This window comes from Schistocerca nitens, chromosome 4 (genome assembly GCF_023898315.1).
Source record: "Schistocerca nitens isolate TAMUIC-IGC-003100 chromosome 4, iqSchNite1.1, whole genome shotgun sequence".
Classification (NCBI taxonomy): domain Eukaryota; kingdom Metazoa; phylum Arthropoda; class Insecta; order Orthoptera; family Acrididae; genus Schistocerca; species Schistocerca nitens.
The window spans coordinates 357,485,097-357,498,051 of record NC_064617.1 but is presented as its reverse complement, the minus strand read 5'-3'; the positions used below and the strand labels follow the sequence as shown (position 1 = coordinate 357,498,051).

Sequence of the window (12,955 nt, the reverse complement as noted above, 5' to 3'; positions counted from 1 at the left end):
TTGCCAGATAAATCTATTAGAGGGTAGTTTCATCACGTGTTTGGCCTGCATCTTGGGGACTGGAAATATTTGGGCCATATAGTACGCTTTACTGACTATATAACTGCTGAGGAGTTGTATGCGTTGGAGAATGTCAACGGACCGCCAATGGTTTTCATAGATGGCACCTTGCATTTTATTGGTGAACTGCTTCCAATTTTTTGCATTCATTTTTAGCGGGCATGTGTCGATAATCATCCCCAGAGTGGTGTGGGCTTCGACACGCTTCGCCCAAGGTATAATAACTGCGTCGAATCCTCGAATGTTGACAAAGGTGCATTTATCGGCGTTGATTTTAGCACCGGAAGCACGACAGTACTCTTCTACCGCGGTCTTGAGGGTTGATACGTCTCCGTCGTTGCGCAGTAACACTCCGACGTCGTCGGCGTAAGCACGAACCACGAAGGACGTCCCGGCGATCGAAAAGCCTGCAAGTTTGTCATGAATAGAGCGTAAGAGCGGCTCGAGCGGTAAAACAAATAACATCATGGAGAGAGGGCTCCCCTGCGGCACTCCTCTTTGGACCTCGATGGGTTGAATAAGCTGTCCATTTACGCTGATTCTGGTTGTAATGCCCGTGACGAAATGTTGCACGACATTAATAACCCGTTGATCAAAACCAGACCGCTGCAGTAGCTGTAGGAGGTACCCGTGGCGGACGCGATCAAAAGCCTTGCAAAAGACGATAAACAGCAATGCGAGATTCACGTTAGTGACTGACGCTGTGGCTATTACATCTCTATATTCCGAAAGGGGCGTCATAATAGTGCGATCAGGGAAGCATGATTGATGGTTGTGAATCACTTGCTTCATTAACGGAGACAATCTGCTGTTGAGTGAGTAATAGGTCGGAAGTTATCTAAGGCTTTTCGGTGTTTTCCTTTTGGTATCAATACAATACGGCCTTCCTTCCTTTTGGCCGGCACGTCACTCCCTCGCATCACTTCATTGAGAACGTCTGTAAATACGTGTCCGATTATGGGCCAGAAACGCACATAAAATTCCCGTGGCAAACCATCAGGGCCAGGGGATTTATTCGATGGCGAGCCAGAAATCAGTTCAAGGACTTCGTCTGGAGCGAAATCGTGTACGACCGGCAGAGCACGCACGATATCGCCGCCGTCATCACCATATGTATCGCATTGCGAGTAGAGATCCGTGAAGTACCGGTAAACTGCAGTAAGAATATCACTCTGTCGGGTCAAACGGAGGTTATCATCTGTGTCCAGCTCCCCGATAAAAGCTCGCTTGCGATGGGCACGATGTTTTATGAGGTGATACAGCGATGCAAGTTCGTCCTCTTGAAGCGATTTTGCTTTAGATCTGATCTTCAGTCCTCCAAGCTGCGTTCACTTTATGCCTATAAGCTTCGCCTTTATTTGTTTGTTGGTCGTCAGCTGCGCGTTGTTTGGTGACGTAGTCGCATACAACTCTCGCAGAACTGTCTGGTAAAAATCAATCGTGCGTTTGACATCTTGCGCCCGTTGCCAACTGTAGTTTCTTAAGCATAATCGCATTTTCCGTTTGACCACAACATTCCACCAGGCTAACTTGCTCGGATATCTGCAGCATTGCTTGAGACAATCCGCCCATGTCGTGGAGATGATATCTTGTAGCAAGGCATCGGCGAGAATAGAAACATTTAGGCTCCACGGAATCCTATGCCATTTAGTGTGCTGTTTGGCCGGATTTATCGTGACACAGAGGGCGCAGTGGTCAGAGAAACTAGCCGGAATGACATCGGCGACCAGAATATGTTGGCAAATGTTCTCAGAGATGTACAAACGGTCTAGACGGCTATTTGCGGTGGTGGTCAGGTACGTGTACTTTACCAGGGTAGGAAATTTTAGTTCCCACGCATCCTTCAGCTGCAGGTGACGCACCAGATCATGTAGTTCCCTACAGTAATTAAAGTTTGGCGATTGGTCTTTCCTGTGGATCACACAGTTGAAATCACCACTAATTATCAACTGGGTTGGGTTGCGGCGTAACAAGTATATGATGTCTTATTTAAAGAAGTTAGCTCTTTCTGATTTTAAGATGGTTCCAGATGGAGCATAGATATTGACGAGGGTGACGTCAAAAATTTGGCAAGCTATGCCTCTACCGGAGTCCAACATTTCGATATTCCTCACTGGGATTCCGTGTCGTGATAGAATGGCCGTACCTGTACCCCCGTCCGCCACGGTGTTTACGATTGTTGCAAATCCTGATACATGAAAACTTAAGACAGACACTTCCTTTAGCAGAACTATATCAGCTTCGGACTCATAGATAAACTGCCGTAGCATTGCTAATTTTAAATCTGTCCTAACTCTATTAATGTTCAGAGACAAAAACTTATAAGCTTGACTCAAGATCGTCCGGGACTTGTGGGTGATGGGAAGCGTAGGAAGCCCAGTCCATCTCACCGTCGGACTTAGAACCTACACCCGCAGGTTTTGTACCAGTTTTTGCGCTGACTTTATTTTTTGAGTTACTTCCAGCCACGGAGTCCTTTAGTTTAACTTTATTTTGCCGTCACACAGTCGTCCGAAGTGCCATAGAAGACGGCGGAGTCGGCGAGTCATGGCTGTAGGCAGTATGTGAAAGTCCATGCTTCGGAACGGGTGACGGCAAGTCCGAAGACTCGGCTTCAGTAGGCTCACTCTGTTTGTTTGGAGACGCACTGGCTGTTTGTATACAGCTGTCCGGGTCCTCGTGTTGTTTGGAAGCAGTTTCTAGGTGGCGGCTGTTTATGTTATGCTCTGCGTCGCTTGCTTCCTCCGCTGTATTTACGAGTTGCAGTTGACTGACTGCCGCCTCTTGTGTGTTGGCCACCTCTGGCGAGTCGACAAGCGGCATCGGAAAGGATTGCTGTAAACACTCGACTGCCCTCGTACTGACAGTTTCTGCGTCGGGCGGTTGAATGGGAATTTGGCGGGTCGTAACTGAGCCATCCGATACATGCGTGTCCTGTGGTTCAAATGGCTCTGAGCACTATGGGACTCAACTGCTGTGGTTATCAGTCCCCTAGAACTTAGAACTACTTAAACCTAACTAACCTAAGGACATCACACACATCCATGCCCGAGGCAGGATTCGAACCTGCGACCGTAGCAGTCGCACGGTAGCGGACTGCGCGCCTAGAACCGCGAGACCACCGCGGCCGGCGGCGTGTCCTGTGCGGAGGCCCGTGGCTCCGCGTTATCGGTTTGATTTTTTACTACCTGGTCGCCGGAATCACTACCGTCACTAGTACGTCGTCGTTTGTTACCGACAGATAATGCAACACCGGTGGCTAAGGGGTGAATGGCCACGGGTTTTGAGGCAAAGGTGGGAAGGTGCCGCTTCCGAGGTCGTTGTCCTCTGACACAGATGCACTCGGTTGGGAGTCAGTCACAGAATGCGTCTGATTTTGACTTAGGACATCAGCCAATGTTAATCACTGTCGTTGTTGCAGATTGTTTCGAAGTACGACAACGCGCCGTGGGCAATCTTCTCGTAAATACCCACTCGTGTTACAGATAAAACAAGTGCCTACTTGTCCATCGTAAATGACATGAGCCTTATAACCACAAACCATTGTATAGGATGGGATATTGACTTTAACGGCCATGTCAACTGAGCGAGTTTGTGACGGCTCGACCATTTTTCGTTTCTAATCTGTCGGATGTCACCGTATTTATCGAGGACATCTCTAAGAAAACAATTCTCAACCTCAGGTGGCAAATTGAACACTCGCACTTGTTTATACTCAATGTCAGCGTTAGTTATTGAAACTGTACTCGCCGACTGATCACGATGTCGGAACTCTGCTTTCCCACCAGTATTCACCAAAATTTTCTCCAGTTGTGTCTGGTCTAAAAACTTCACAAAGAAACAGTATTCCGCCATGTCATAATATGCTGTGTGGACCTGATCGGATGTGATGCCAATAATATCTACTATCCAGTCATGGATTTCTAGAGAACTCGGTTGCACATTCCTGGAAGATTTCTCAAATGCAAAACACAGGGTATTCTTACGAGGTACACTGGGAGCCATAACTGCACTATGAGCGGTCGAGACCGCTGTGACTGAATTAAGAAGCTTGTGTACGACGATAGTGAATAAGCACTGAGAACATCACAGGTCACAATCCAAGACTTTCTATAAACACGGCTTGCGGCGCTACGACTACGCGGAAGTACCGACACGTCCGATCGCTGTCGCGTCCCAAGCGGAAATTTCACTTAGGAGCTAAACACTTGACCCATTACGCTAACGCAACTCGTCGTTCCATAGCCCTCCCGGACGACTTTAAAATATCACGCAAAATACCGACAAACACAGTTGGTATGACTATGAATTACTCACGTTTCGTCGAAGTACAATAGGAAATAAACAATTACCGCTGTTCTTTATTGCGAAAAAACGGTTAGTGAGAATGATACAAACACCTTTCCTTGATATCGCCTGAATTAGGAGGTTTATTGCTTGTTTGGTTTAATTAATTAATAGAATATGAAGCAATTGGTATAAAGAATGCTTTTTCCAAACTTTCTATAAAATAAAGTCTGCTATCAAGACATTGCTTTTGTTCAATTACTTTATTTATAACTGAACGTTTCTAAAACTGAAGACACTCGTCCGTGCTCTGCACTGCAGTTGAGCTCTGGCAACGTCGTTCTTTGTTCATTGGCTGACTGTGTTTTGTGATGTCAGATGCGCAGAACGAACCTAAACTCGGCCGCCGTCGTAAATGACGCGCACTTTAGTTCAGTATCTCACCAACAATCAATTTCTTAAACAGTACAACGAGTACTCATTTAGAGACCAACTATTCTGAAAACACCTACACAAACCGAAAAACACAGAAGACTATAATCACTACATTTCCATGGAGCTCCTCAAATCATATTTCGTAAACCTATTTCCCAATATCACTTCTGGTTGGTCACGTAAACACCTAATTTCGATTGTTGAAATGCAGTGTTATGTGGCGATTTCAAGAAGTAAATTACATGTTATTTGAGCCGCCCAAGTAATTTTTATTACTAGACAACGACCTTGTTGTAGTGGTAACACCGGTTCCCGTCAGATCACCGAAGTTAAGCGCTGCCGGGCTTGGCTAGCACTTGTACGGGTGACCATCCGGTCTGCCGAGCGCTGTTGGCAAGCGGGATGCACTCAGCCCTTTGAGGAAAATTGAGGAGCTACTTGACTGAGAAGTAGCGGCTCCGGTCAGGAAAACTGACGAAGGTGAGGGGAGCGATGAGCTGACCATATCCCCTCCACATCAGCATCCAGTGACGCCAATAGGCTGAGGATGGCAAGGCGGTCGGTCAGTACCGTGAGTTCAGCTTAGCTTAAGTAATTTTTATTGAATGCCTCAATATATTTCAAAGTGACACAGATACATGATACTTATTTATTATATTTCAAAATCTTCGTCAAGTCTCCGAAAATAGTTGTCTGAAGGTTCTACCAATCGTTCAGTTCCTCAACGATAGACGTCCGCTCTTGGCGACCGAGTTATTCGAGAACGGTTGCAGGAAAGTCTCTCTCGCTCCAGGTGTTCTTTCATCTTGCCGGAAAGATAGCTTGTACACTGTCTCCTGTGGTCGATGTCGATGGTCTTTCTTTCCCGAAGAGCATCGCCCACACTTGTGCCGCTTGATTTTTAGCGCCGTTTCACTACGGTCAGGATCACCTTGTTTATTGGGGATAGGCGGCTTGTGTACTGAATGACAATGCCTAAGATTAGGCCTGTAGAACAGCTGGAAGAAACTTTTATTTCCTTTATTTTAAGGTACATTTCATTTTATTTTAGAACATGATGTAACCTCTGGAGGTGAACATTTACTCTACGTGTCAGCAAGGATGTCTCATGCCAAGTTATAGTCATTTTTTTTTCAATTTTTCCGTCGGTTTTTCGATTTGGAAGATGATTATTTTGTTAGCGACAAAGTACCTTGATAACGATTATTATTTTTCTATTGCATCCAGCGAATCTTTTAAGTAAGGCGCTGGCTTTAAATTCTACTGCCGGACTGTCAATTCGTCCATTTGCTGCTCATTGTGGTTTTGTCCTTAGCTCTTCGTTTGGTTTTGAGAAGAGGAATATTACGTCAAGATATTCGTTTCTCAAATTTGACTCATGAAGAAATACAATTTCTGTTTTACTATGTATCAAGAAAGTTTAGTTGACCACATGGAACTTTCATCACGACACATGGATCCTGGCGAAAATGTACTATTTCATTTTATATATTTATTTCTCGATCGCGTTTTTATTGCTGTAAAGATGAAGATTACGAATCACCCTTTGTCGGAATATGACATCTCCGTTTTAATTTAACTAAAGCAGTGAAGCTCGCCGATGGAGGGACTTTTGGAGAGCGCAAGGAAGAGCTGAGAGGCGAAGGGAGGCCTTTTATATAACAGAATATATATATAACAGAATTTCACGTTGAATTGTGTGCAATTTAGACGTTTTGATCCAAAGAATCGTACCGTCCAGCGTACTTCGACTTTGGAATACGTTTGCAGTTGCTGCACCATTTCACTCCCACGCTGTGAGGCACTCGTTATCCGTGCTGCTGCAAAACTTTATCTTCAGGGAACCTCGAGCTTGTACTCCCTTCTGACAATGCGACACTGTTGTTGCGTAATGGCCTTCGCGACAGGCGACATATGTAACTTACTTTCGGCAGTCCATGCATAGCTGCCGGGTTTCCTCTTCCACAATCGATTCTTTGCTCCCATGAAAACCTTAAACCGTCTTCGGAAAGTGCTTGGGTTGTCAGATTACGTCTTGATAAAAAGTGTCGGCTAATCTGGGTCCAATGACTTTTTGTTCACTGAAAAAGAAATAGATATATTAGACTTACGATGAAACTGTCTACTTCCGACATTTAACTGAAGAGAAACAGCTGACTAAATAAGCAAACGTTTGTAAAAAAACTACTGACAACAGTAAAACTCAATCTTTGACCGGTCTAGCGACAGTACTGCAGGCCTTAACATGTAAACACGACAGCGAAAAACGGTTTCAGAAAATCGGTTTTCGTGTTTCGAAAGTTGTGCCTCGTGTAAACTTAGCAATCGAGGGCGTTTTTAAAATGCGAAGTATCATTTAACGTCTATCACTCACGTGTTTGACGTTGAGAAAACGACAGACTATGTGCCTTATGACGGTGGCTCAAAAATACAACAAATAGCATACGAGTACTATCTTTCAATTTCGGTCGCTATACAGATTGAGAGGGCGACTCTTTTCACTTCAGGTATCTTTTGATTCATCAGAGACTTCAACGAGCAATTGGCAACGTTCTTAAAATCGTTAGTGTGTTCACAGATTCAGAAAAAGAGTTTTACCCCCTCAGTTCTGCTCTGCAGCAAAAGTATAGCATTGTTCTATTAGAAACAACAAATTTTAAGGCACATTTGTCTATGTATAACAAGGTTACGAAAACATGTTGGTGATAACTTCATGAACCACTTGAGACTACTCATTAAGGTGAAAATGTAGTATAAATACATACAATTTAACACATCAAAATATATTTAAGATGAAGAAATTCTCGACTCCATTCCGAATAGGGATTGGAACAAAAATATGGTAAGCTATTTGTGTGAATTATTTTTACATTTCTCACATCGTTGAACTGCGGGAAGAAAATCCTTTAGTAAATTCCGATTCCACTCATTCACCGTTAAAAAGACATTGGGTTGTAAGATTCTGCCAAAATTGCAACAGAATTGGAGATTTATTTTTGACTGAATTGTTAAGCTTTTTTCCTTTGAAGAAGCATGATCAGTTATGGATAACATCTACATTTTGCTTCTTTTGCCAGAATACAATACGATTTGTGCAAACTCACCTTACCAATATAGGTACTATTGCAGTAGCTATTGCTATGGAATCCTGAAACAGAGTGTTGTGGCGTAACAAGCTAGCTACGCCACACTGAGAAGTAGCCGGAAGGGCACGCGTCAACTCTCGCCGTCTTGCGTTAAGTCTGAAACGGGATACGTGATGAAAGCTATAAAGAAAAGAACGGAGCTTCTCGTATACTTAACTTTAATTTCTTGTTGTACATTGCTCTTGATAATACAAGTGAGACTCTCTCCAGATATGGTTAACTGCGCCTTGCTAGGTCGTAGCCATGGACTTAGCTGAAGGCTATTCTAACTGTCTCTCGGCAATTGAGAGAAAGGCTTCGTACGTGTAGTCGCTATCAATGTCGTCCGTACAACTGGGGCGAGTGCTCGTACGTCTCTCTAGACCTGCCTTGTGGTGGCGCTCGGTCTGCGATCCTGACAGTGGCGACATGCGGGTCCGACATGTACTAATGGACCGCGGCCGATTTAAGCTACCACCTAGCAAGTGTGGTGTCTGGCGGTGACACCACACAGAGTGTTTCACTAAATAAGTAATTGGCGAGCAGAGAGGACAATAGTTTATGGAAAATCTCATTGTGCGAGTTTGTGCCTCATAAAAAATTACAGTATTGAATTGAAAGAAAACTATAGCTCCTGGTATATTTCTGTAGACAACAAAGTCATGTGTATTAATTGTATGGAAAATTACTCATCACTTTGCATGCTATAATTTGCAAAACCTCCTTTCCATATCTTGAACAGTTCATGAAACGTGACTATGTTTATTAATAGTTCTCTTTCGCTTTATTGTGGTGTGTGCAGTGTGCTGCATCAAATCCATTTCCTCAAGATTGGAGATACATATAGACCTCCTCCCAGATCTATGGAAAAATTCAATTTATTAGCTAAATTTCATACACGGTAATGTGTAACCTAGAATCCATCAAACGCAAAATCATAGCGTTCCCTATTTTTCATCCAGAATTTCGCTCTGTGTATTACTTAAATGTTAAATATCACAATAACTATCGTCTTCAACAAAGTGATAGACACTTCACCACGCTGCAAAATCCTTTCCGAAAGATTGCTGGCAGCTGGCGTATTCACTCCTCGATTTTGTCAGCGCAGTGCGTCGTCCGGCGCCAGCGCCGTCATTAGACAACATGGGGGTACCCTCCGTACTTTTTCTTGACGCCCGCGCTGGCCTCTACTGCGCAGGTAACACGCTTTCATCCTGCGGGCATCCTCCAAGTGTTGGCTCTCCATCCAAGGGAGAAGCTTTGCATGTAGCCGAATTACAAAAGGGACACCCAAGGGATCGGATTCGAACGCGATGATTGTGATCATGAGACTGACTTGGTGAGTCAATGCAATGATCAGTAGTGGAATTAGACTGCAAAAGCAGGATTACCTTAGGGGCAAAAGTCTGGCTCCAGTAAATAAACAAAAAGTCTGGCTCCAGTAAATAAACAAAGCTGAATGTTCGTGAGAATAAGTAGTCGACCCGAATGAAATCCAGCAAAGACTAGAATGGGAACCAGAGCAACATGGGGCAGACGGAAGTCATCAAAGGGTCTGATAAGCACCAAGGGCAAGCGCACATGAGCTAAAGGACCATCGTGAATTCCCATTCATCACAGTGTCTCCACAGAAAAGTCTGCTGAATGTGATCACCGAATCTTATTACTCTACCAAATTGTTAACCCCACTGTCTGGTTCTCTTGTTTTGAGGCAGTTTTTTTTTCTCCCTCTTGCACTTTCAGAGTGCTGAAATTTTGGCGTCGCTTCTTATCACTGCTAGCCGATAGACGATTGTTCTGAGCAGTTCGCCTGCTCTCGATTCCTCATTTTGGGGTACCAACTTTCTACTAAAAAATTGCCCGACTTTGACATACGAGTGCCCATCAAGCGTTCTCAAGGTTTTTTGCCTGGCATGATGACGGTTAGCTGCGTTGTGGCAAATAATCTTACCCCTCGACCACTCTATAGGTGGCGTCAGGGTGGTCACACATCTGCAAGAAGGTTATCTACTTCGTCATGTTTCCCACCGAGGTGCCGTTTTAGCGGAAGAATTTGTTTTAGTAGTGCAGAGAGCCAGCTGACTATGACTCCTCTCTGTTAGTCACAAGCCTTTCACAATAAGGTCTCTCCAGCAGGAAGCAGTGCTCCGTTCGGTATGCCCGCATTGTCAGTCACCTGCTTTTCGAGCAAAGGGATTCCACAGACTACCAACAATTAACCGTTTCTTTGTGCGTAAAGCCAATGTATCTCAGTCACTCTCCGTCCGTTATACTTTGGCAGCTGCATCTAGACTAAATAGAAACAATCTCTGTAACTGGTTCATATGTTACAAAAATAATTTCAAACAGGAACTATTTGTGCATAAGAGATGGGCTCAGACATCCAGATATGCGTAAATGAACAAGTAATGATACCCACCAATTATCTAAACTTAATAATATGAGGCTGGAGAGACTTTTAATCTTTTCACTAGCTTGCTATTATATTACGAAACATGCTATCAGTATATGTTGCAAACACGATTCCATAATCTGAACAATCAATGGGAAATCTTTACCTGAAAACATGAACTGTGGGTTAAAACATCTAGCACCACTTGAGACTTACTCATTATATCCGAGAGAGAGAGAGAGAGAGAGAGAGAGAGAGAGAGAGAGAGAGAGAGAGACTGACAGAGAGAGAAAGATAGAGAGGAATGGGGGGCGGGGAGAAAGATCGACCTTGTGCCACAAAATAGTGAATTTAAGATATAATTCGAGATTTTGAAACAGTTTCACATCTTGTTCTTTCTCAGTCTACAAACTGGATTAAGCTAAATAATAAGTATTTAAAATTCGTATTGACGGTGCGAATGTTAATTTATATGGAAATGTGATTTTTTTTCAGATGGTGGACAGCAGTTGTGGACCTCTTTGACTTGACACTGATGCAAGATTTCTCCATAGCTAATTCTCTGGTTGGTATATCTCTGATATTCTTCGTCGACATGATGTTTATGACGGTGATTCCACTGTACTTGTTCAACACCGGACTGTCTCGTAACGACGCTGCCTTGGCCATGTCTGTGATGACTTTCTCTGACATGGCAGGACGTCTTAGTATGGCGATCATCGGCGCCTGTGGGGTCACGAAGAACAGGCTGCTGTTCCTTCTGGGTTCAACAGCGTGCGTGTCCTTCCGAACAAGTAAGTAAGCCTCAGTGCTATTGGAGAACACTTTTAGATTTACGAATGAGATTGCACCTGTATTTTTGGCTCAGTAGCAATTTTTTTTTTAATTTTGTTTTACGCGTCTAGTTCAGTAGGACCAAATTGAAGAACAGATCTCCAAGGTCATGGAACGTTTCAGTACATGAAATTACAACAGAAAAGTAATAACAGATGAAATAAAATGTTTGTGAACCCAGAAAAGATGGGCCATAAGTGTATGTAAAGGCAATCAACAATATAACACAGGAATCAGCTTAATTTTTCAAGGAACTCTTCGACAGAATAGAAGGAGTGACCCCTGAGGAAACTCTTCCGTTTTGATTTGAAAGCGCGTGGGTTACTCCTAGCATTTTTGAATTCTTGTGGTAGCTTACTGAAAATGGATGCTGCAGTATACTGCACACCTTTCTGCACAAGAGTCAAGGAAGTGCAATCCAGATGCAGACTCGATTTCTGCCTAGTATTAACTGAGTGAAAGCTACTAATTCTTGGGAATAAGCTGATATTGTTAACAAGAAACGACGCTAAAGAATTAACGTGCCACAGCAATGCCTGGGCGACGTGGTTACCGTCGTCGCTGGTGGCGCAGCGTTCCTGTTTATCGTTCTTTGAAGGCGATAGACATTGATCTTGCTGGACAGTTTAATAAACAACAACTAATTGGAGGTCCAAACGTATTTCGTGGACTACGTTTGAACTTTACATGTGATGTACAAGCCGTGTTTGGAGGCAGTACATGGTTCACACTTGCTGTAGTATATATCTATATATATATATTAGCCTGGGTATACTGACATTGGTCTCTCAATATATATATATCTATATATATATATATATATATATATATAGATATATATATATTGAGAGACCAATGTCAGTATACCCAGGCTAATTAACAGGGGTCGACAAGAGGTTCGCGAACTAACACCATTTATTGCCCGAACCGACCGTTTATGACAGAATAATATCCTTTGAGAATGAGAAGACTTACCCCAAAATATAATACCATACGACATAAGCAAATGAAAAATAAGCAAAGTAGAACACTTTTCGTGTCCAACTATCACTTACTTCAAATATCATTGGAATAGTAAAAATGGCAGCATTAAGTCTTTGAACAACATCCTGGACGTTTTTGACAGTTGGCTATCTATCTTAAAACCTAGATATTTGCATTGTTCAGTTTCACTAATCGTAAGCTCATTCTGTGAAATTAAAACGCAGGTTTTGTTGAATTGTGTGTTAGAAACTGTAAAAGCTGCGTCTTACTGTGATTTAGCATTAGTTTATTTTCTAGAACCAATGAACTTATGTCATGAACTGCACAATTTGAAACAGATCCCATATCGCACACAACACCCTTTACTACCAAGCTAGTGTCATCAGCAAACAGATCTATTTTAGAATTACCCGTAATGCTACAGGACATATAAATAAGAAACAAGAGTGGCCCCAGCACTGATACCTGGGGCACCCCCCCCCCTTTCATTTGACTGTTCCTCCCTCAGACCTCACATCACAAAAATTTTCAACAATGTGAAAAACGACCTTTTGCTGTCTGTTGTTAAAGTAAGAGGTGAACCAGTTGTAAGATACTCCACGTATTCCATAATAGTCCAACTTCTGGAGGAATATTTTGCGATCAACACAATCGCATGCCTTAGTTAAATCTTAATAGATGCATAGCGTTCTTAACCTTTTGGTTCTTTGAGTAATTTTGACGAATAAGCTCGAGATGCATTCAGCTACAGAGTTCTTATGTTGGAAAAAAGTTCGTTTGCTTGCATACTGCCAGCTATGCTAACAACTAGTTCTCACCTCACAGTTGCATAGTATAA

At 43.1% G+C, this 12,955-nt stretch overlaps 1 protein-coding gene across 2 annotated transcripts in view; it reads left to right on the top strand.

Moving 5' to 3' along the window:
• Positions 1 to 12,955, top strand: part of LOC126251781 (monocarboxylate transporter 7-like) — a 175,176-nt gene that overhangs the window by 148,201 nt on the left and 14,020 nt on the right. For both annotated transcript variants that reach the window (XM_049952405.1, XM_049952404.1), the window contains exon 7: positions 10,795 to 11,093. In XM_049952405.1, the coding sequence (XP_049808362.1) occupies positions 10,795 to 11,093 (299 nt within the window). The remainder of the gene's footprint in view (positions 1 to 10,794; positions 11,094 to 12,955) is intronic.